The sequence below is a fragment of the Genypterus blacodes genome, unplaced genomic scaffold (genome assembly GCF_046128005.1).
Source record: "Genypterus blacodes isolate CSIRO-AG114 ecotype Tasmania unplaced genomic scaffold, CSIRO-AGI_Gbla_v1 ptg000152l_1, whole genome shotgun sequence".
In the NCBI taxonomy this organism is placed as follows: Eukaryota; Metazoa; Chordata; class Actinopteri; order Ophidiiformes; family Ophidiidae; genus Genypterus; species Genypterus blacodes.
The window spans coordinates 892,359-917,503 of record NW_027466954.1 but is presented as its reverse complement, the minus strand read 5'-3'; the positions used below and the strand labels follow the sequence as shown (position 1 = coordinate 917,503).

At 49.0% G+C, this 25,145-nt stretch overlaps 1 protein-coding gene across 1 annotated transcript in view; it reads right to left on the bottom strand.

Annotated features, from left to right (window-relative positions):
- Nucleotides 1-25,081, bottom strand: part of ptgfrnb (prostaglandin F2 receptor inhibitor b) — a 37,480-nt gene extending 12,399 nt beyond the window's left edge. The window contains exons 1-11 of the mRNA XM_076165891.1: nucleotides 24,679-25,081; nucleotides 18,267-18,379; nucleotides 17,884-18,139; nucleotides 14,721-15,128; nucleotides 12,819-13,235; nucleotides 4,649-4,795; nucleotides 4,395-4,555; nucleotides 4,126-4,246; nucleotides 3,245-3,464; nucleotides 2,947-3,134; nucleotides 702-809 (exon numbers count right to left, since the gene is read on the bottom strand). Coding sequence (XP_076022006.1) covers nucleotides 702-809; nucleotides 2,947-3,134; nucleotides 3,245-3,464; nucleotides 4,126-4,246; nucleotides 4,395-4,555; nucleotides 4,649-4,795; nucleotides 12,819-13,235; nucleotides 14,721-15,128; nucleotides 17,884-18,139; nucleotides 18,267-18,379; nucleotides 24,679-24,724 — 2,185 coding nt within the window. The 5' untranslated portion in view covers nucleotides 24,725-25,081. The remainder of the gene's footprint in view (nucleotides 1-701; nucleotides 810-2,946; nucleotides 3,135-3,244; nucleotides 3,465-4,125; nucleotides 4,247-4,394; nucleotides 4,556-4,648; nucleotides 4,796-12,818; nucleotides 13,236-14,720; nucleotides 15,129-17,883; nucleotides 18,140-18,266; nucleotides 18,380-24,678) is intronic.
- Between the last annotated feature and the right edge of the window lie 64 nt (nucleotides 25,082-25,145).

Genomic DNA, 25,145 nt, shown 5'->3' with positions numbered 1-25,145 from the left:
AGTCACAGGAAAGAAAACTAAATAGAAACTATGTGGGTTTTAGATCATTGACATCACAGTGTTGATCATGAAGCTGAAAAGGGAGAGGGTTCATCTTCTGGGGAGCATGAATGTGATCACTGACTTAAAGCTGTACATTAAATTGTTACGACTTCTTGCTTAAAAGGTAGAAATCTTGCTCCTAAGTGTGGTGTGAGCAGAAAGGTCATGTGACGTGATTGATCCTCTGGGGACCATGAACATACAGACTAAAGGTCACTAAAACCTGATTCAACATCTGGGGAACATGAACACAGAATATTTCATGTTTGGAGCTGTTGAGATACTGAAACTGATTTGATAACACAGATTTGATAACAAGTAACCAGTATGTCAAGTGAAAGTGAAAGAGAGAGAGTGAGAGTGAGAGAGAGACACACTCTTCCATATTCAGTACAACCATTTGAAACAAAGCAGTCATATTCTTATTAGCTGTACTGCTGACAGCCTGCAGTCACAAATGCAGCACAAGTACAAAGAATGTGTGTGTGTGTGTGTGTGTGTGTGTATTGCTGTGTGCACATGTGTGAAAATCCTAAAAAAAGAACCATCGTCAAGAGACAAACACAAAGACTAAGAGACAGTGAGTTTATGAGTGCATGAGTGTATGTTGGACTATGCATAAAACTTTGAGTGCGAGTGCGTGTGTGTGTGTGTCATACCAATCTTTGGTGAGGATCCAGAGACACTGAGCCAACACTCCATGTTGGCCGTTTCCCACGGATACACACTGCTGATGTCTGATTGGACGGCGATAGAGAAGGAGGGGCCTGCAACACAAACATCAGTCACTCAACTCAACATATGAACTATACTGATGCATTCATGTGACAAAATAATGATGGGACACTTCAGCTCAGTGTGGAGCTGTAGGTGTCGTCCCTGTACTCCCAGGCCAGATGGGACACACTGTATAATCCCTGCAGCATATTTCTGGTGTCTGGCCTTTGGTGTCCTCCCAGTGGGACGTCCCTGGCTCTCCCTAAGGAGACGTTCAGGGAGCATCTTGCTTAGTCTTTTTCGTCCCTGCTTGGGTATAAAACTGTGACGATCAGCATCAATTCACCTCAGCTGGAGCAGTAGTGCTACTCCGAGCTCCCTCCTGATGCCCTCACCCTGTCCCTGAGGGAACGTCATACATCCTGTGGTGGAAACTCAACAAACATCAACTGCTGGTTTCCGTGATCTCAGTCCTTTAGCCTTGACCCAGTTCAAAGTAGGTCGCCCGGGAACAACACTCATGAACAAGACCCTAAGGAACCAACGCCTTCACTTGGACCATCGACTTGTTCCCCACCTGGAGGGAACAATCCACTCTGTTCCAGCAAAGCCTCGTGGCTCCGTGCTTCCCTACGTTGTCCCTAACCTTCCTCCCTGCTCTCTCCACACCTGATGAGCTAACTCAGGCGTGTTGATGCCTCTCAGATCTCCACTGGAATAACAAAATACAAACCGATGTGCAGTCTGCTGATCTTCGAGCACCAGGATTGAAAACTGCCGCTTTCCTCTCAAAGTGACACATTTCCCCTGTAGCTGCTGCATATTCATGCTGGTCCCTCTGTAACATCACTTCAACACTGAATTATTGAGGAGCAACTGTGCTGCTGAAACTTTGCATTTCCATATGCGTCCTCGCAGAAGATCCCCGTATAGACAGCGACGCCAGAACACGCCTGAAACATTCAAGATACAGATGGAAGCTTGGAGACACGCCAATAACACACACACACACACACACACACACACACACACACACACACACACACACATACATGCACGACTGAATACACAACGTCCATCCCCCTAGGCAACTATAAGGGGCTCTGGAAAACTGCTCAGCTGTGTGTGTGTGTGTGTGTGTGCCCTGCGTGGGGTCAAAATGTTCGACTTGGGTGCACACACTTGAACACGCGAGCGCACACAGAAAGAAAGCAGCGGTGCAGATCTGTGCAGCTGGTTGACTGGCCAAGGGGCTTCACTTTGAAGAAGTCCCAGAGAGGGGGGGGGGGGAGGGGGAGGGGAGGGAGTAACGGGATGGTGGAAGGGGGGAGGGAGGGGGATGATTGAGGGAGGCAGATATGCCCAAGGGCCCCCCCCCGCTCCCTAGAGAAAGTTAGAAAATATTTTTTTGCTGTCATCTTTCCTCTCTGCTCCTCTTCCATCTTCAGACCTTAAGCTTCACTCCTCTTCCTCTTCCCTCAAAATGGCCCCCAAACAGTCACCACTTAGACTTTCTGCCCTTCATCCTTCATGTTCCTCCTCTCTTTCCACTTCCTGCCCATCTTTGCTTCATTCTATCTCCTCCTTCCTCAGTTCTCCGTGTTGCTCCTCATCCTCTCACCTTCCTCCTCGTGTAGATTCACCTCCTTTCCTTGCCCTCCTCTTTCTCTTCTTTCTGCTCATTTCCCTCTTTCCGTCCTCCCACTTCCCAGTCAGATCAAAGATAGAGAAGTAGGCTTACAGTTGTAGGGCTTGGGGGTGTGTGTGTGTGTGTGTGTGTGTGTGTGTGTGTGTGTGTGTGTGGACTCGGATATACCCAAGGAATCCTAGAATCCAAGGAATTCTATTAAAGTGCTCATCACAGCGCCTCCATCAGCCAGACCGATACCAAAACAGAATGTGTTCTTCCCAGGATCATGTCTAACCTGCACAACACGTCTCACTCCAATCTGTCAACAGAACAATGGACGCTAATCACAGTCATCATTTGGGCCACATACCAAACAAAGCTTCAGACAGACAGACAGACAGGAGGACAGAGCTCCAAGGCTTTAACATCTGGAACTCGAGCTGCTTGATCAAATCTCACAAGTACAAAGTCTCACGGTGCTTTTAATGGTCTGAAACTGGTTTGGACGTAAGTGAAGATGAAGGTGAAGATGAAGCCCCGAATGCGTCTGAACTCACCGTTTTCTTGGAAGTTGATCTTGACCTTGTTGGACTCCTGGCTGATGGCTTTGGTCCAGGCCTGACCCGGCTGTTGTTTGGTCCAGGCCGTGATGTCGCACCAGTAAAAACCTCGGTCTGACAGCTGGACGCCCGCCAGGCGGAAGTGAAACTCTGCTGGACCGGACTTAGTCAGGACCAGACTGTCTCTGAGTGACAGAGAGAGAGGGAGAGTTTGGTTTGGTTGTGTGCGTGTGTGTGTGTGTGTAGTGAGTGTTTACATGCGCACACACACACACACACACACACAGGTCCGTACCTCCTGCTGGGGTCCATGGCCCCTCCGGGATGCAGGACGTTGTCTGGGCTCAGGGACATGACGGTTTTCACGGGGCTGTCCACACTGTCCTGTGACTGGATGAGGACCGAGTAGCCGACCTCCCCCAGGTTCTCAATGGCCACAGTGCAGCTCATCTCAAAGGTAGCTCCGCCCACTGAGGCTTCACGGACGCGTTTGGCTGCCACGTTAAGAATCGGACCTGGAAATAAAACTAGCTTATTAACAAAGCAATCGGTTCAGTCTGCTGGCCTGTGTGTGTGTGTGTGTGTGTGTGTGTGTGTGTGTGTGTGTGTGTGTGTGTGTCTAAGGGGGAATTCCCCACAGTGGCCATCAAAAAATGACACATTAGAACTTATTCTGATGTAAACCAGGCAGTACACACACAGACACACATACATAGCAGTGACGCCATGGCTTAACTCGCTAAACTGAGGTCACCGAGTTCACCGAATACAACTGAAACAGACAGGAAGTGTGTGTGCGTGTGTGTGTCAGACAGCAAGATCTCTGTTGACACGATGAGGAGTTTTTTTCTCTGAAGTCTGTGGATGATAAGGAGACATTGGGTCTCATTCATGAAGCTGTCAGGATTGTTGTGCAGATACCAGTGTGTGTGTGTGTGTGTGTGTGTGTGTGTGTGTGTGTGTGTGTGTGTGTGGACTGGATGAACCGACCTTAAACCCCGATTAATGACGTGATTATTGATCAGTTTAAGATCCACCAAACTTGCTAAGTCTTTGTTGCCGAGTTCCTTTACGCTGTGGGAGCATTTCCTGTTTGTACTCGTTGTAAATAGTGACTCGAAATTTGAACCTGTCACGCACACACAAGCAAAGCGAGGACAGACGGCGAGCACGTACGTTTGGGGTCCCATCGCACAGTCAGCGGCGAGCTCTGGTGCTCTGCCGCCTTCACCGCGTCGCCCTGGCTGTTGACGGTCCAGGCAGACACGATGCACACGTACTCGCCCATGTCTATCTCCTGGGGACAGAGAGAGACAGGGAGTGAGGCGGGGTGAGACACCGATGCGTCACTGTGCTCTGCTGTGATTGGACCACTGCTGATCCCGTCTGGATTCAGTACTTCAGTTGGAGAAATGTGTGTAATGGGGTTTAATAACGTTTGCTACCTGTGTGCGGAGGAATCGCAGCTTGAACGTGTTGGGCTGGACTCTGGTCAACGACATCACGCCGCTGTTCAGCCTGTCGGAATAGACTCCGCCCGGTAGGAGGTTGCCGCGGCCGTCCAGCGAGGCGATGGGATGCGATGTCTGCGTACCGTCGCCTGTGCCTGCAGGAGGCGCGCGGACAGACTGAGTGAAAACGCAGCGGCAGGCAAGTTAAGTAAAGACGTTTAAAGACTGAGACGGGCGTGCGAACATACCAGGAAGCGAGGTGTGCGCCCAGGCCACGCCCAGCCGCCCGCCTGGGGGGAGGTTGGTGATGTTGGTCACATGACACGCCAGCTCTGTGGGATCTGCTGTCATCAGGGGGCTTTGCACAGGGTTAAGGGTCAGTGAGAAGCTCGGCTCTGGAGGGGACAGAGAGAGAGAGAGAGAGAGAGAGAGAGAGAGAGAGAGAGAGAGAGAGAGAATACAATTAAAAAGGCTGGACACACACACACACACACACACCTATGCAAAGCAGAGACAGGGCAAAGTCCTCTGAGGGAGTGAGAGCGTCTCTCTCTCTGCCTCACTTTAATATCTCCATGAACATTAGCGGGGGGTCCGGTCACATGACGTCATCATAAAAGGTGAAACTCAAACAAGCCAAGAATGAAACGGGGACCCGACCCAACCCAACGTGAGCTTCCAGCCGTCTGAAAGGTCACACGCTGCTGATCCGCCATCGTATACGCCGGGGATCAGATTACCATGGATCATAAACACACAGAATGGTGACGCAGAGAGACGTCCCTTTATCGTCTGGATCTGAACAGGAAGTCTTTGTGATGAACTCATTTTCTGCTTTTGTCACCTTTGATCATGTAACTTTGATTCAATGCAGAATGAAAGTCTGGCCCCTTAAAATAGCTCTGCATGACACAGCCAGACAACAGGAATAACACTGTGAACCGTGTGACGTGAGGTGTGCATGGCAGTGTTAATAGAGTGTGCGAGTGTGTGTGTGTGTAGGTTGGGAGCCAGGTCTTCCCAGTCAGACACCCAGATTGCACCTTTACGCTTCAATACACAGGAAACGCACTCACACAGACTTTCACCTGCCTAGTGCAATATCACACACACACACACAAACCAGAGGACATTAGTATGCCAATGCTGCTGATACACACCACCAAATCTTCCTGTAAATACCGTAGGAGTAAGCGTGTGCATGTGTAGCAAAGGAGGGGCTCTGCATCGTGTCATTTGGACGTCACGCACACTGACTCAATCTCATGCACTGTCACCATCTGCTGTGACACACACACACACACACACACACACACACACACACACACACACACACACACACACACACACACACACACACACACACACACACACACACACACACACACACACACACACACACACACACACACACACACACACACACACACACACACACTCTGATCAGTGAGAAAGTCTTGCTTCCCCTGCGATTGAAGCTTCCCTGCCAATTAGCCATGTGCTGCTCGCTCACTCTCTCCCCCTCTCCCTCTCTCTCACTTCCTCCCTCAGTGAAATGTCGCCTTATTTAGCGGAGCCGCCATAGCTGCATGTCACATCATATGTCATTTGAATGTGAATCCCCAGACGGTAATCCAATATCTTTAAATCAAGTGGTGGATACGGTCAGGGACGAGATGCAAACATCTTCAGGGGTTCATTTCCCCAAAACACGAGCTGACAGCTGCAGAAAGACTGACAACCAACAAATCAAGATCAGACACGTGACCTGCTGAAGAAATGCGACCAGCGTGGGAAGTCCAACCCACCGAGCCAATCAGTGCAGCCGATTGACCGCGATTTGAAGCGGGACAACAATTGCGGCGGCTGGAGTGGATTTAGATTGATGAGCGGAGAAGGAGGAGGAGGAGGAGGAGGATGAAGGCTTTAATGGCTTCACCCCCACAGTGGAAAACTATTATTGACCAGAGACGAGCAGCTCCCCGGCTCGAAGCCAACTGCCTTGCTTAAGGGCATCTCAGGGAAAGATTAAAGTTACAGAATCTCTCGCTCAATCAATCAGCAGCAGAGGCAGATTCTACCAAAAATCTTTAAGGCGGCGAGTAAAGGCCTGATTAGTCTCCGTCTCTGCGAACTGGAGTGAAGGAAACTAGGTCATTGTCAATAACACAACAAACACTTTTCATCTCCATCACACGGAGGGAGCTTCAGACTTCTTCCTGTTGTACGCTGAGGCACGACAGCGGCAAATACAGCAGTCAGAAGCATTTCCACCATTTTAGACGCTCTGTCGCTCACACACAAACTGTGTATGTAGTTCAATTCCGCACAGGACCGGTTGCAACACAAACCCATTCTTTACATTCACACATCCAGCAGCTGGCCAGATGTCATCCTCCTCACTCACGTCATACCAGGGGGAGATTCCGACAGCATTCCCAGACTACACATGATTTGCAATCCCCTTCGCGCTGATGATGAAGTTCCAGGTTCTCCTCCCAGTTGGACATGCTGGGAGTATACTGGGAGTGTCCCCATACTGAGGCCTGGGGTGGTGAACGCACTGAACAAGGAGCTTCTGAGCCTCGTTCTCCATTAACACACAGGCTCCCGTCGCTCCAGAGAAGGTTAGAGTCTGGCAGAGCTTTTTAAAGGAGAAAGGAGCTTGAATTGATATTTGTTCAGTTTTAAGTGGAGCTTATTTGACGAAGCTGGAGGCTGGAATTAATACGCTTAATTATATTCAGGAGCAAAGCCCTTTTTTTTTAGCTGTACCTGTCCTGCGGGGACACAGTGGACAGGGGTGTCTCACACAGAGGTTCTGACTGTGAAGAGTGTTACCAGGAGAGGAGATGCAGGGATTTAATATCTTGCTTTTGTGAAATGAATGTAGACTAAAAGTTAGAGTGGGAGTTAAATTTAAAAAGAAAATAAAATAAATAAATAAAAAGATTTATCTCCAGATCGGTTTTAAAGATGTAAAGCATTTTTTTTTTTAAATCTGCAGTCTGACTTCAGTGTTAGTTTGTCTGAGTGAAGCCTCTTCGTTGTCACGGCGGAACCAACAACCAGCTTTGATCCTGCAGACGAGCCTCTGCGTTGTCAACGGCGACCAAAGACTTCAGGTAGAACGTTTCAATTTTTAAAGATCAGTCACACACACACACACACAAACACACACACAGAGTTAATGAGGCGCGACTCCGTTGATTGAAGCTTGAGCTGCAATCTGCTTCGGTTGAACTGCACACACCGTCCGCATGTCGCCGTGATATGAAGGTGTGTTGCTGACAAACACAATGGAGGGAAATCGACACCCTCAACTTGACACTGATAGTGCCTTGCTCAAATCTCAGAAGCGCACTGGGAATTGAACTTGTAACCCTGCTGGTGTCAGCTGCCTCAAGAATGCTGCCTTCTGCCAAAACAACCGACGGCATCCGAGACGCTCGGGTTACACTGGAGTGTGCAGGTGTGTGTGCGTGCGTGCGAGGTATGAAAGTCAGATATGAATATGGCACTCCAGTCACACACACACACACACACACACACACACACACACACACACACACACACACACACACACACACACACACACACACACACACACACACACACACACACACACACACACACACACACACACACACACACACACACACACAGTCTCCACCTACACAAACAGGTAATCAGATTACAATAATCTTCCGCCTGTGAGCAAAAGCGCAGAGAGACGAGATTCCCCTGACAGGACATGAGGCGGGACTTTAACGCTCAGGGATTTGAACGCGAACATCCCAGCAAATACGTGGAAATGTACAGCAACAATAATGAAAAACAGAAAACGGGGCGCAAAAATGTTCATCCATTGAGAGACGGAGGGAGACGATCACTCATCAACACTGCCAAGGGACGGAGGGACAAAGGGATGGAGGGACGGAGGGACGGACAGATTTGAGTTCCATACAGCTTGTGACTGACAACTTTTCAGAGAACATTTTATTGGATAACGTATTGCCTCAGGAATCATCGCAAACTCCACCGGGAAAGAAAGAACGCAAACCTGTTTCCAGCCACCAATCCTGCACGTGGTGTCAATATTATAAGGTTGCTACGGTGACAGCACGGCAGCCAATATATGAAAGCCAAGTTAGCTCACACTGGAAACAGAAACGCAGGAAGTAGATTAACTGCACGTATTCAAGTGAGAATCGATACGAAAAAACCCGCCGACAAACGGACCCAAAGTGAGCAGGAGGAGATGACTCAGACTCCATGGTTACGCCGATACATTAAAGAAACAACCTATGGCTCCAGGTTTGGTGCGACATAAATCATTCGAAGCATTAAAGCTGGAGGAGTCGACTGCGTCTTTGTGCTCAGATTCCATTCCCCAGATGGCTTTAACTTTGGAAAGCCTTCAACCCACCGTATCTGTGAGCGCGTGGCAGCACATCGAGTATGAATCAATTCGCTCGGGGGACAGCACTTGCGATTTTCCCGTCGGATTTACAAAGCGCAGCTTGACGTCGATGTAAGAACCCAGGGTGGACCTTAAGGGGACTTCCAGGTCCAACTGAAATACAGGACCATAACCCAGAGTGGCGCCGGAAGGGAGTTACTGCCCTTACCCAGAGGAGGTGCTGAGGAGGAGTAGAGTGCTGATCTACTCTTGACGAGGCTTCTGTAACTGTAACTTTGTGAATAAAGGTTCGATTTGCACAAAACTTCTCCTGAATAAAAGCGAGTGAAGTCCTGATACAAACACTGGTGATTTTTTTAAGTTTGCGTTTCCTTTTCAGTCTCAGTTCTTGCGGCTAGATGAAGAGGCAGTGAGCGACCTTCACTGTGAGCGTCCCAGATTTGTAACTGCGGGTCTCAGGATGGAGCTCAGTTCAACAAGAAATGTGCCGACATGTTAAAGTAGAATCTTTCCCTGGAACAATGGGACAGAACGGTGATTAAAACCTCGGTCACAGCAGGACATCTGTCCATTAATGACCAATTTAGCAATCTGGAGGCCAAGAGGCACCTGAGAGACGATTCTTACGTGTCTGAAATATGAGCCATTAAAATCTTAAACCTGCCGACACCACTGAGGGAACAGGATCATAGAGAGGAAATACATGTTTACCTGCTTTAACACTCAAGAAACAAGAGAGGATGGGAAACAGAAAAATTCCAGTTTGTGGCTCCAGCTGAGAGAGAGACACACACACACACACACACACACACGCACGCACACGCACACACGCACACACACACACACACACACACACACACACGGGAAGTGTAGCCAAGGGTGAGAGGAATTACACTCTCTTTAAATCTGTGTGTGTCCATGGTGAGCTTCCAAACAAGTTCTCCAACTCTTTTTTTGTGTTTCCTGGTAGGCCGTGCCCGCAGCAAAGCATCGTGGGAAGAAGGGGCAAACCCAAGGCCGTATATGAATGGAATAGGAACTGACTGGCTGAAATAAACACACATGCAAGAGCACGCAGAGTGAGCTGCTCAAATCCAACAAGGAGGCTGAAATACATGTGCTACAGCCAATTAGAGCTCTCGCTTGTGTGTGTGTGTGTGTGTGTGTGTGTGTGTGTGTGTGTGTGTGTGTGTGTGTGTGTGTGTGTTTGGAACATATGTGTGTGTGTGTATGATTTATTTTCAAGAGATCCTAACAAACCTAGTCACACACACACACACACACACTCTGACAGGAAGACCGAGATCGACAAAATCCTCAGGATCAGCCAAACACAAGCTGCTTGATATTTCTGCTGTAGCCTCACGCTAACTCCCTGGTGTGTGTGTGTGTGTGTGAAAAGCCTTGCTGGTATTTGCAAATGTAAGATGGATCCTGCAGGCTTGTGTGCCTCGACCAGAGATGCTTGTTATTTTAACTAAAGGCTCCAGCTGACATACAGCCTCACCATGTTCCACTTCCTGCTTTTAATGCCAATAAACTCCACGTTGGCCACACACACACACACACACACACACACACACACACACACACACACACACACACACACACACACACACACACACACACACACACACACACACACACACACACACACACACACACACACACACACACACACACACACACACACACACACACACACACACAGGTCTGCCAGCTGTTCTATTAGGCCACATGCCTGTGTTCTGGATTCTGATTGGCCACAGGAGGGGCCAGAAAAAAAACACAGTACCGACTGGCTGACATCAGCAAATCAGGAGAAAAGTGAAGGTCTGATGGTTTCAGTCGGGCCAATCAGAGCACCTGATCCTGGAACCCCAACAGCCAATTAAAATCCATCGTTGCATTATGATTGGATGGGAAGGCAGTCGCTCAGTGGGTAGAGCTTCGGCTTGGGAACTGGAGGGTCGCCGGTTCGAGTCCCTGCCAAGGTGCCCCTGAGCAAGGCACCGAACCCTCAATTGCTCCCCCCTCTGCGTAGGGTGGTAATGTAATGTAAGTCGCTTTGGATAAAAGCGTCTGCCAAATGCTCGTAATGTAATGTAATGATTCTGTCACATTCTACGACAACAAGCGGGAGAAGCCGTCTTATCCCAATCTAACTGTTTGTGTGTTACATTGCTAGTAAACTGTTGTGCTGATTTTAATCTAATTACGAGGCGTAGATGAAGTTGTGTGATGAGCTCGGTCGATGTTCAGAAGAGGTTCTCACAGCGGTGTGTAGTTATTTTCTCTCGGTTGTGTCCACTGTAGTGTTTTGTTAACATGAAACTCAACCCTGGTTTGTGTTTGTGAGTCGTTTCAGGTCCGGGTGTGTCTCACACATAAAGAGGCTTTTAAAAGGAATAAGATATTAGCAAAAAAAAAAAAATGTATGGGCTTTTATTGTGCGAATACGCCTTCCCTTAAAAACAACAAGAGAAGAAGAATTCCCACTTCCCCCCCGCAGTAAAACTCCACTCCTGGGTTCTTGACAAACTTTGAGCGAGTCAGATTCTCCTGGAGGATTAAATATAGAACTGTAGCTGAACTCAGGGTTTTATTTATTCATTAAAGCTCTCTGCATTTATTAGGTTTTGGGATTTGGGGAGTTTGACAGAAACGTTCCTTTATCTGCGCGTCTCATTTCTGCCAAAACAGAATCCAGCGGCCGACACAGAGGCTGGATCAAAGAGCGTTTAGAGCGTTTACAGACTTCACTCCTGTGGCTCTAACAACACGCTGCACTCCGCTCCAAATCTGGATTATTAGGAGAAAGAGACAATAAGTGAGTGCGAGTGTGTGACCAAGGAGCGAACACGGGGCTGCCGTCACCATGGCAACGCTGCTAAGGCAGTTTCCCACAAGTTCCAAATAACTGTGTATTGTCTTGTGGGTGCTCTCTCTCACCTTCGCAGATATGAAGCTTCCTTCGCTTCCAAATAAAGAACGCTCCCATCATCCAGTGCCACGAGTTCAAAACGCAGCGGCACCAGGACAATATGAAGTCTTCAATCAATTCAAAACGCTTGTGGGAAAAGACAAGGGCAGAGGATGGAGACACACTAAGAGTGTGAGTGAGGGGAGAGGGAGGTGGAGAGTTCATGGAGCAGGAGAGGAGCTGAGGAGCACACTGTCATACGGACACACACACTCTATGTCAGAGCCAAACAAAAATATATATATATGAGAGAGAGAGAGAGAGAGAGAGACAGAGAGGGACTGAGAGAGAGAGAGACACAGAGAGAGAGAGAGACACACAGAGAAAGAGTGAGAGAGTGAGAGAGTGAGTGAGTGAGTGAGTGAGTGAGTGAGTGAGTGAGTGAGTGAGAGAGAGAGAGAGAGAGACCACCCACCCTGCACGTAAGTGATTGCTGTGTCAACTGTGTTTGACACCACTGCTCTTTACAGACACACACACACACACACACAAACAGGTAGCAGAGTGCTGGATGGGCTCATGACTAATCAATCGTCCTCACAGCAGGAGGTGACAGGCTGACGAGAGGATTAAAGCGTTTTCCCCCTCCAGACTCTAAATCATCTGTGGCACCGTTATACTTCCACCCGTCAGACCCAAAGGACACGGAAACGCCGAGTCACCGAGCGTCTCCACGCCGCTGCAGGCCCTCCACCACAACAATCACTACAAACGCTGCAAACACTGAGTGTAAACACAACAGAGAATATGAGACGCCACGCTTCACCTGCTGGATCTGAGTGTGTGTGTGTGTGTGTGTGTGTGTGTGTGTGTGTGTGTGTGTGTGTGTGTGTGTGTGTGTGTGTGTGTGTGTGTGTGTGTGTGTGTGTGTGTGTGTGTGTGTGCGCGAGAAACACCAGCGACCAATCAGAATGAAGTCCGAGTACAATAAAAAAGATGATGTCATTCTTAATTATGATTAAATAAGTTATGTTATGACACAAATAGCCTTTTACTTCAAACTTGTACTCACTGATCTGCGACACCTTCACCTCCACAGGGTTGGACATCTTCTCCGCCGCCATGTGCCACCTCCCTCCTCCTCCTCCTCGTTCGATGAAGGCTCGGACGCGGCAGGCGTAGGCCCCTGCGTCGCCCCCGCCCACCCCCCTCACCGCCAGCTTGAACTCCCCGGCCCCGGTTCGCTCCAGGCTGGCCTCCGCTCGCCCCGCCGCCGCTCCGCCGGAGGAAGCGTTGGACGCCACGACCCCGCTGCGGTCGGCGGTGATGAGGTCGTGACCGTCGGCTAACCAGGTGACCTCCAGGGCCAGAGAGCGCAGGTTGTCGGCGCTGACGGAGCAGAGGAGGGTCAGCATGTCGCCCGGGGAGAGGAACACGGGCGCCGAGGGAGGGGACGAGGGAGGGGACGCTGTCACGCTGAGAGACTGACCTACAGAGGACAGAGAGACACGCTGCGTCAGTCAAAACATGTGAAGACAGAATCAAGTGCAACAGGACACAGAGAGGGACGGAGACAGAGACGGACAGAGACTAAAAGAGTGAGAGACAGAATAATAGAGAGAGAGAGAAAGAACTGGGGCGAGAAAAAGAGACAAGGACAAAGAGAGAGACAGAGACTTCACATCTCCTGTTTTGGGGGATTTTAATTGGTTCTGTAATGAAAGAGGAAAAACCAGGATGCCAGAAGGGAATAGTGGAGGAAGAGAGGAAAGATGGAAGGGAGGAGGAGGAGGAAGGTCAAAGCAAAGGAGAGGGAAGCTAGACCTACAAAGTGAAGTGTACACAAGTGCTCTGTTTGAGTGTGTAGATGTATTTAGGTGTGTATGCATTATGTATGTTTGGATCTATTGCTCAGCAGCTGATTGGTTCATTACAGAGTTTAATGGATGAGCCCCGCCCACTTACGCCGGGCAGCCAATCGCAGCAGAGCCGTAATGGAAAAGTCAAAACGCCGTGGCGACCGACCCCGAGGAGGTTTCAAAACCCTTTCTATTAAAACAGAGTGAAGGTAAAGAGTCCAGTCAGCTGTTTGAGTCCACGTCTCCAGTGACGACGCGGGACAGGAAGATGTGGACAAGAGCCTCCGGATGGACAAAAGACACAAAGCTCACTGTTTGACTTCTCTCATCCCCTTTACTCAAGTCAGTAAGTCAATATGAACCGGCGGACACACAATGGACCTGGAGACTGAGACCTGAGAGTGTGTGTGTGTGTGTGTGTGTGTGTGTATTGTTCATCCGTAGTTTCATTATAAACCTCCCAGTATTTTCCAGCACTTAAGAGGATATGGTAGCCCAGAAAGATATAAGATATGGTGGCCACAGCAACGGCAGGGAATGAATGTGTGTGTGTGTGTGTGTGTGTGTGTGTGTGTGTGTGTGTGTGTGTGTGTGTGTGTGTGTGTGTGTGTGTGTGTGTGTGTGTGTGTGTGTGTGTGTGTGTGTGTGTGTGTGTGTGTGTGTGTGTGGGGGGGGGGGCTCTCTAAGCACAGAATAAGCCAGCGAGACAGCCGGTGAAGGTCACGATCCGCCTGGGATAAAGCCGAGACAGAGAAAAGACGGAGCGTAACAGAGGAGAGGACGCCATTAAAGCGAGGACGGGGGGGACACGAGAACTCTCCCACGTCCCTTCAGTCCTCGTCCCCCCTTCTGCTGTGCTGCCCTGAAGTCACCCACCCTGAGAGCAAGGCTGCCTATCAGTAAATACCTCTGATATTTGGATTAATACTCTAATACTTTATGTTTATGAAAGTTGGACAGACAAACGTCCCTGTGGATGTGCGATGCTACAACGTTCAGTCATTTCAATTTGAATGTTTGTCCTCTTATTTGAGTTTTATGGAGCTAAGATGCTGACACTAGTTGGACATTTCCTCAGAGACACTTCTGTCTGTCTGTCTGTCTCCCTGTCTTACCTGTAGTAGTCACGGCGACGGCTCCCATCTCTTTTTTGCTCTCCACAATATTTATCCACTTCCCTCCTTGCACGTGCGTCCATTCCGCCCCCGTGCACTCGTAAATCCCCTGATCGGACGCCGTCGCCTTGGAAACCACCAATCCGAACACTCCGTTCTCTCTGGGCACCAGTCGGATGCCTCCCTCGGCGTAGCGGCGAGAGAACTGGGGGCCCACGGCCACGCCCCCCTGAGGGCCGAACGTCAGGATCTCCTCGGACGTCGCCCCCTTCCTGATGGACCAGCTGACCGACAGGTACGTGGGCTGCGTCAGCTTCCGCGTGACGTTGCAGGTGAGCGTGATGTCACTTCCCTCAGGGACGACCGGGGGCGGAGCTTCGGGCAAAACGCTGAGGGTGTTGGAGATGACTGGCAGGGGGAGGGAGGGAGGGAGAGAGAGAGGGAGAGAGAGAGAGAGAGAGAGAGAGATTTTGAGAGGGAGAGAGAGAGAGAACAGTAAAAGAGAGTGAGAAAGAGGGAAAGAAAGAACAAAAGAAAGAATTTATCATTGTGCCATCATAAAAGGACAGAGAAAGAGAGATGAAAGAAGGAAAAGTGTGTTTGAAAGTTTTCTGTCTGCATTGTTGCCAAGGTCAGTGATTGAAGATTACATTATCGCACCTTAATTCTCCCCCCTCTCTCTCTCCCTCCCCCCCTCTCTCTCCCCCCCCCCCCCCCCCCCCCCTCTCTCTTCCCCCCCCCTCTCTCTTCCCTCCCCCCCTCTCCCTCCCCCCTCTCTCTCTCCCTCCCCCCCTCTCCAAAGTGGAGCCGAAACTTCACTGCTGGAAGAGCGGCTTTGTTTTCCGTTGAGAGAAAATAACGGCGTGTTTTCACTCCAGGGGAAGTTGTAGAAAAGACATTAGAGGCTCAGATGGATGCCACAGCAGCAGTGGAGACGTGGGGGGTTAATCAGGAAATAGAGAGGAAGGCCCCTCTGTGCAAACCAGGCACAGATTCATCATCACATCACAGTCTGGATCCTTTAACCGCTCGGATCAGAACAGGAAGATGGGACACATCAACTAGAACACAGCCAGACCAGGAGAGTGACATCATCCATTCTACTCGGAACTAAATATATACGACTGTATTTTTATATTACATGGATTTTGAGATGCACAGGTTTTCACGTTTTGAATAACCTGAACTTCTCTGTTGCCAGTTGAACAACAGTTGAATCTGAATCTCTTCTTTTAAAGCCAATTCTTCACAGTTGGGTTGGAGGAGAAGGTGGCAGATGGCTGGGAAGGAGGGAATTAGGCGTACACTCCATCCAGCTCCTGAGGGAGAGACGGATCTTTGCGCTCCCACACTGAAAACACTCCTATGATTCTACTAAATACTGGTCTGCTTCTCTCTCCGGCGGTAAATACTGCTGCTACATACTTCTCCTCTTCTATTCTACTACATCACATTCTAGTTTACTTTGGTGCGAACCGGGACAGGGCGCTGACAGGGCCGAAGCAGTCTCACTCAGTGTGAGTGAGGTGATGCAGCAGCGACTGAAGCGTGGCTGGTGAACCACAAAGGCGGAACAAATGATCTGCGCTTTGCTCCGTCAATGAAATTTAGCCTGAAAGAAGCGACATCTACTTCACTCTGTTACATAACCCAACTGTGTGTGTGTGTGACAGTGTGTGTGTGGTGCACAAGTCTCGACTGGTTTTGACTCTCAGGCAGCAAATCAGCAAATCAGCAAAATCTCTCACACACACACACACACACACACACACACACACACACACACACACACACACACACACACACACACACACACACACACACACACACACACACACACACACACACACACACACACACACACACACACACACACTCACACACACACACACACACACACACACACACACACACACTCTAAATTGAAGGAGGAGTCTGGGGAGTCGTGCTGAGCAGCAGCTGAACACGATGCTGCATCATGACTCTCACCCTGCTGCTGTCATGTCATCCATCTTTGAGAAAGTTGAGCTTCTACACAGTAAATTCATCTATAAAACACTTAAATGAATCATTTCTATCCGTCATTTATCATTTTCAACACAGCCAGTAAGTCTGGTGTGGGATAATGTTTGATAAGTCTATTTAGTTCTATCTCGTTGCCTGTAAATGTATCTATGATGTCTTTGAGACGGGCCCAGGACATAGACGGGCCCAGGACATAGACGGGCCCAGGACATGGACGGGCCCAGGACATGGACGGGCCCAGGACATGGACGGGCCCAGGACATAGAGGGGCCCAGGACATAGAGGGGCCCAGGACATAGAGGGGCCCAGGACATGGACTGGTCCAGGACATGGACGGGCCCAGGACATAGAGGGGCCCAGGACATAGAGGGGCCCAGGACATAGACTGGTCCAGGACCGGCGCTGGATGCAGGCGGGGGGTAAAGTGCCGCCGCACACGCTTTCACCTCTCAGACAAATTTAATCTCCATTGTTTCAAACAGCTGATGCCTGCTGTTCCTAAATAATTGCCGGCCTGAAATGAACGCCGGTTGCGTAACGTCCCCGGGCTCTGACTCGCTGCAGGTCCTCCACACGGAGTCACGTCTCGTCCCCAGAGTGCTGACGAGTGAAGCCACAGGGGGAAGCGGGATTCTGGATCAAACCCATATAGGGACTCAATCTGAGACTCAACGCCTCCAGTGTCCGGATTGTTGCTCAACATAACAGACACATTTAATGAGTCACCTTAGGGTTAATCATTCACTTAGTTAGAGTTTGTGTCCGTTCAGTGAGTCATATAGAGCTTCTGTGTTTGGTACAAGGACCCTGGAGTGAAAAGCCTGAAATAAGACAGAAAATGCTAACAAACAAGCTTTTCTAAGTAGGATGATCAGACCTACGATCGCAGTGATTCATATTCCGGGAAGTCAAACCCACAGATCTTCTTCTACTCCTCTTTAGCTGCAGCACAGTGGAGAGAAAACTGCTTTAAGGTGCCGTCTCTCTTGGTGATGAAACAACTGCTGCTGTGCTTCCACTCTCAACAGTAGAAACAAGAATCTCTCTCCGTCTGTCTGTCTGTCTGTCTCTGTGTGTGTGTGTGTGTGTGCAGTATAGGGGAAGGCTGTTTAAGGACGGACATGCACTGGTGTCATACCTATGAGTTGGACCTGGGCCTCGTAGGTGCCGCGGATGATGGTGTCGGTGCTTGGCGTCTGACACGAGTAGATGCTGGCGTCCCCGGACCGCACCTCCTCTATCCTCAGCTCGACCACGTTGTCCTGGAGCCTCACCACTGAAATGTCGCCGGCGGCAATGCGGCTGCTGAGCGACGCGTGGGAGAAGCCGGCGTCAAAGGTAGAGATGATGTTTATCCTCTGCCCGATGCCGTTGGACATCGCCCACTCAAAATCCTGCGGGACGAAGAGGCGGGTTTAACAATGGCCTCCACACAGCAGGAGGTTTAATGAGGAAGAACTAAACAAGTCAAAACACCCGCCCATCCAACAACGCCTTGGGTCCGGGGACACTGTCACTTACCTGCTCGCGATGTCCGTCGTAGTCATTCACGTCACATGTGATGGCGACCCGCTGACCCTCCACCCGGATTAACGGACCAGGAGACACCGTCACCACCCTGGACCAGCACCCGCCTGAAGAGACACAGCCGGGGTGAGACAAACACACACTGGCTGGACTGAGTTGCTGAGGTTTAATGTTCTTAAACTTCACCTGGAGTACTCTAGAAGAGATCAATCTCTACATAGGTTTGCTTTGTAACCAACTAACTGCTGGTTTGGTGGTTGCAGTCTAGAAGAGCAAGGTTGTTCTTTTGTACCATCAGCATTACACCGCGTCAGGGCATCTGAAGCTAAAACAGCTCCTGCAGCTGAGGAGAAGGTCCAGACAAACCAACCAACATGTGAACATAGATCTGCGTGTAGCTCACACTTCTGCCAAACACGCTTAGAGGCCTTATCCCAGTTTCATTGCAGTCCTTCTCCTGGCTGTACAAACAAACCCCTTTATCATGTGAGGCCAAACGGGTTTGAGCTTCAGTCAGAGGGGACGGCTCAGGTGAGCGTGGCTGGATGCTCACACACTTCAAAGCAACAATGGTGGAGATCAGCCAGCGGGAGCATCATTACAGCACGTTGGCCTAGTTTGTCTGCTTGTACTTGTCATTTATAATCACCGCACTCAAATGAATGCAGCTGATTTGCAAATATGCCTCAGGAATATATTACCTCAACAAATCATCGCCCTTCCTCACTTCCTAATGCGTCAGGAACTTCTCTGGATACAGTACGACTCTTTTAATGGGTTGGAAACTCCACCCCTCTCCTCGGTAATGCACTGCAGCTCCAGCACTAACAAACGCTCCCTGAGCTTTGCTGCACTGATGCGTGGTTTGATCATGCTTGGTGGTCCATCAGTGTCCATGTGACGGCTCGGGATGTAAAGTCCCTCTGATGTGCCTTCACTTCTTCCCCCGGTGACGACTGAGAATCAGTGATTCTTTCCTTCATCAATGTGATGAAGAATAGACCGAGTAAAAATAGAACACAGAGAGAACTATAAATAATTGCTGTCCAGATAGAGTTTACATTTAAATAACACAACGTTTCCTTTGCATGCTGAAGCAGTGCAGCAGTTTCACATTCGAAAGCCAGAAAACAGCTGGCGACACCCCGAGGCTGCGGGGCTTCATCACCCCACGCTGTACGTTTGTACTCCTGGAGACTGGAAGGAGAAGGAGGTGAGGAGCTTCTGATGGAATCAAATCCTAATGGGGAATTTAATAAAGATAGCAGGAAACTGTCTGTTTGCCAGTATCCTCTGTGCAAACGGGAGTATTTGGTAGTAAAGTGACCAGAGAAGGGTTCATCCTCTGGAGACCAAACACATCCAGAGTAATATTCATGTCAATCCGTCCATTAGTAGCTACTGGCATTCCCAAAGGGGGAAATTTGGCATTTTCTCCGGTGGCACTGGAGGAAAGGTCAGGCCTTCACTCCAACCACAGACAGGACAGAGCATCACAACACACACAGCACATAAACAAGTGAACAACACCAGGGGGGAAAGAACCGGGGGCCTGTTTGGACTTGCAGAGGCACACTGACACATACACACACACACACACACACGGGGCTTGTCAACACTTTTGGTGCTGCTGCTGGTGTTAAAATCTGAATTCGATTCTTTGTGTGCATGCATGCACGCACGCACACGCACACACACACACACACACACACACACACACGTCATTGGTTATAGAAAAAAGATTCCCCAAATAGCAGTAAATGGATGGATAGAGTGTGTGTGTGTGTGTGTGTGTGTGTGTGTGAAAATGCCTCTTGATTGAGTTTCTTGGCATCACATATTATGAGGTGCTGCTTGGTTTCACGTTGAGGTTTGTCACATCAAGCTGTCTAGTTTGGGATTCCTTCCCCAGTCATGAATGCAGAGAAAAATCCTGCGGCGCACACACACACACACACACACATCTACAGACATTCCAGCTGAGAGAAGCATGTAGGAGCACAGCCGAGTCCGACCGGCTCGACTCCCGACTCTGCTTCCTGCCAACGACTTCTATCCACACTCTGAGCGCAGATCACACAAAGCTTCCCAAACGCACTGGAGGACAGCGGGGCGTGACCCACACATAAAAAGGTCACAAGACACTTGATCCAGTCCATTTGCAATTAAGTCACAATGAATGAAACTCAACATTCATCCCAATAAGGGGAGGAGAGCGGACGGGATGTGACCCCATGAACTGCTGGGAGGATTTAACGTGAAGCAGATGGAGGAAGGGTTGAGTTACATTTGCTTTAGGATTAAACAACAGCCGACAACGGAAAACTGAGGATTCCCCCTGAAATATGATCAAATGTACAGAAATCAAACATCACCATTACTAGAACCTCTAACACGTCACCCAACTTCTTCTCTCACGTCTTCAGTATAGTTGTACAGCTGTGAAACAAACGCTATCCAAACGTTTCAGTGTTTGAATCACTTTGCCGTCGTCTTTGCGACACACACACACACACAGAATCGGTTTAGTCACTTTGTAATGATTGTGGCTTCAGCGGTCAGACAGGCTGCTGCTGCTGCTGCCAGTCTGACTCTGACTCACGCCCGCCAGCTGTGGCTTTAAACAATCTGACGCCAAACAACTTCCTTCCTTCAACACCGCTGAGCCAAACGGACCAGCAGCAAATTCAACTTGTGAAGATTAAAGCGCCATGTCTACAAACCAACCTACAAACACAAGACTAGACGAGGATATGGATGGTATCTACGTAACTGACAACAACTGTGAAATGAGTCTCCAATAAGACGTTGAGATTGATAATTAAAACAAATCAACACTTCAGGGAATGTAATTATAATTTCTTCATGACTTACACTCGATGTAGCAGTTTGGAAACGACCACCAGGGGTACAAAGTAAGTAGATCCAGTTAGCCTCTGCTTGCTTTATTCACTTATTTATCTCCCTATTACATGACACATGGTCTTGTTTGAATGGGAACCTGGACTAATCACAGCCACTACAAATACTCAGGAGTATCGAGTGCGGTAAGAGTTTCATGTCCATCCATCTTGGAATAGACAGACGGTGGAGAAAGTGAAAGGAGTCCAACCTGAAATAACCCCTAAGAGGTTTCAGTTTACCTTCTCCATCAGCGATTTCGAGCAGGGGGTTAGCAGCCCGTTACACAAATGTCATTTAAAGGTCAATAAGGTCAAAGTCGCTTAACCAAACTCCACCGCTCCTGAAATTCAATAAGTCCAGACTCAGGTTTATACAGAGGCAGCAGTTGGGATGTTTCCTTCCAGTCATCAGCTATTTTCATGTGTCGCAATCTCCAGTTTCTCCCTCTCGTCCCATCAAACCTGACAGCCAAAATATCGTTTCAGCAGCGACAAATTAATCACCGTGTTGAATTTCAAACCTTGCGAAATAAGGCAAGTAAAAAAAAAGAAAAGAAAAGCAGACCTGCACCCACTGCCTGGGGGTTGTTGCTACACATTGAGCTGAACTGACAAACTAATTCAATCAACTCCAGAAAATCCAGTATGATGAGTGTCTGTGGGCGACGCCTGCTTCAGCACCACAACATCTTTAGGGTTTTCCGTGTAGTAGCTCAGAGCTCCGACGGGCAAAAACTCTGGATTCGACCCCAAACAGACAAGCGGAAAAACCCAGCGTGTGAACCCACGCAGGGAGAGAATACCAACACACAGAAGCACTCGGTGATGAAGCCAGGGTATTGGCACGGGATCTGACCCTGTTAGACTGAGCATTCTTGGGACCCAATCCCACTTGGGTTCCCGAGCGGACCTGTAAAGACCTGGACTGCACACTCGCTCACAGCCCCACTAAGCACGGCTGTAAATCCAGCGCACCGGGCAGAGGATTGAATGACACACTGAGACTATGATTACAGCCGTATTGCTAAGCAACCGCTTAAATCCTGCAAGCGCATCTATTCTCTTGTGCGGATGGACCAAAACAGAACTTTGGTTCGTTTATGCCGCATTTGGCACAGAAGAGGCGGACAAGCAAAGGAATGAGAGGGAAGCAGTGGGCGGAGGGAGAACTTTGGAAGAGAGAGAGGTGAACTTCAACTCTGCAGGCCCATGACCTGGATTAGACTCACACAATCTGTCTAGGGGGCTTAATTGCTATTCTAATAATATGGGTCGTCTTTTATTTAACCCTTTGCTCTATGGCACTAAGCCGTCTGTTTCGGAAGGTGATTTGACTAAGATGATGTCTTCTTCTGACTGTCAGTGACCCAACGTGTCGCAGGCTTAACAAAAAAAAGAAGAATTTGGTTTGTAAATAAGACAGAAAAGATAATAGTCCGATAGTGTGAATTTCAAAGGTGGACCTAGTAGGATTGTGGCTCTTCCCCACCACGTCAGCTTTATGAGGTTACTCATCGCTAAAAATGAAAGACTCAAGTTACTTGGCCGGGTGACGAGTATGTGGATTTCACAAATCATTTTCCAGCCTGTCCGTCTGTGCTGGAGCTGGACAGAACTGCCAAAATAGCAACTTCACAACATTTCACTTTTCAACGTTGACCAATCACGACTAGTTGACGTTCCTGATGAGAGGAGACCACCGGCTTTAACCAGACTGGAGTTCCCGGACAACATTGTCTTTTGTTGCTCTCTCTCCCATGGTGCAGAGCTTTATCTGCTCTAAAGGCACAATGTGTGAAAGTGCCCTCAAGGCCGCTGTGTGTTTCATCTGACACACAGGTCGTGGGAGGTGGAAACCCTCTTTCTCACAACAATTCAGGCTTTACTCAAGTCTGCGTCCGACTGCTTCATTCTTCATTCCAGCCCTCAGGCAAAGGCTCAATGTGAGGGATAACGGCACATACTTTCACTTTAGGAGAGGGGAAGGATGAAGGGCAGCCAGCAGAGAACCTGTGTTTGCTGACTGACCTTTATCATTTTTGCTAGCAGATCATCTACGAGTACGACACATTTTGGGGAAGTGTATCATATGAGCTGGTCAAACATCCACTTTTCAGAAATACCTTTAATGCATTCCTCCATCAAACTAATCGCTTAAAGCACGAGTGTGAAAGAGTGGAAGTACGGTGACTGAACACAGCTTGTGAAGAGTGGTTCGTTGACCAAAGGGACTTTTGCACAGAGCGATATAACACACACGCACACACACACACACACAGTATATACAGTACACAGAAAACACACACAAGCCCACACGGGAGCTGGTGACATTTGATCAGGTGCACTAATTTAAGCCAGGTCCCACTTTCTCAAACACACACACACACACACACACACACACACACACACACACACAGGAGGGGCCCCTATGACAGCCAGTGTGTAATGCCCAAACACACTAACTTCAGCATGAGTGAGCCCTGGTTGGCCCCTGTTGTGGATACGGGGCATAGATGAGGCTAATAACACAGAGAGATAATGGGCCACAGTCAGAGCTCATCACCTCTCATCACCTCATGATGGCTAATTGGGCCTAATGTAAGTAAAGGGTCAAGACTAATCAGGACGGAGGGAAAGCTTCACACATGACGGACTGCTCTCACTTTCCAAAGGCCTTCGTCACTCTCTCCATATCACTCTTCGTTCTGTCACTCTTCTGTCAGACACATTCCTGCTGCATTTAAGGCGTTTCACTTGACATGGCGTCGTTGTTTTCAAACTTACAACCAAGTTTCAAGTCTTCAAACAGACTGACAGGTGCATGTCGAGTCCTACTTAAGTCCTAATGCACTCTATTTAACTAGGATTTGCAAAGTACCATAACATTTAATCTTTGGTTTTCGGGAAGGCGTCACCTCTTTTGAGATAAAAGTGAACCAGTTTCAATACAATGGAAGAGATCATATGTGGTTACGGTAATCCCTGAACACAATGCCACAGACAGAAAGTGACGCGACACAAAACTCCATATAGGAATCCGCCAATTTAAGTCCCTACTTGCTCTCACACAAAAACGCAATTTAAGACAAAATTCAAAACGGTAACGACATAGAGTAGGATTTATTTTACAATTCGGCATTTTAAACACACTTAACACCACACGTCTTTCTCTCCATTAGCCCTATTTACAGACGGCTCCATGGCTAAACTCACGAACTTCTTCAGTCAAAGTCCACCGCCGCAGGTACGGGGAAGTAAGAAGGGGAAAGTTGGAAATTTATGTAAATTAACTGCTGGTTGGTTTGTTCCAGTCACGCCGAATTAACCAGCGGGAGTAACAGACATAGAAAATGCTTCAATTTTTCTCTGACACTGCAAATTATTTAGCCAAAAAGCGAGGAAACGTTAAATGTATTGATTTCCTGGTGGAGGTTGGCGCCATGTTCTCCGTACCGGAGGAGAGCTGCATGTGTCGGACAGCGAGGCAGTGAAGCGCTTCTTACCGATCAGCAACACTCCAAACAGAAGCGGGAGGAGGTAATTAGCCATTTTCGTCGCTGTCTTCTCGCACCGATGTGTTCTCCTCTTTTTCCCCGCGGTTCCTTTGTCCTGTGCGGGGGGTGAGTCCCGGTCCTCTCCCGCCGCTGTGGAACAATCCAGGCAAACTCTCTCCTGCTCTCAGTCTGCACCGAACGCCGGTTGGAACCGCGATCTAAAACGTTTGCACACCGCGTTTACTGATCCAGCAAGAAGAGAATCCGGATCCCGGTCAGAGCATTTCCACGGTCCATACTGAGCTGACACCGAACCGGCTCAACGTGGGATTGAAATGAGACTGGGAGAGAGAGAGAGAGTGAAAGAGAGGCGCTGAGGGAGAGGGAGGGAGAGGGAGAGAGGGTGGCCGGAAGTTAGGTGATGGTCTGGAGAGAGAGCAACAGAGGGAGGTCCCAGGTAGAGAGAGGGAGAGGGA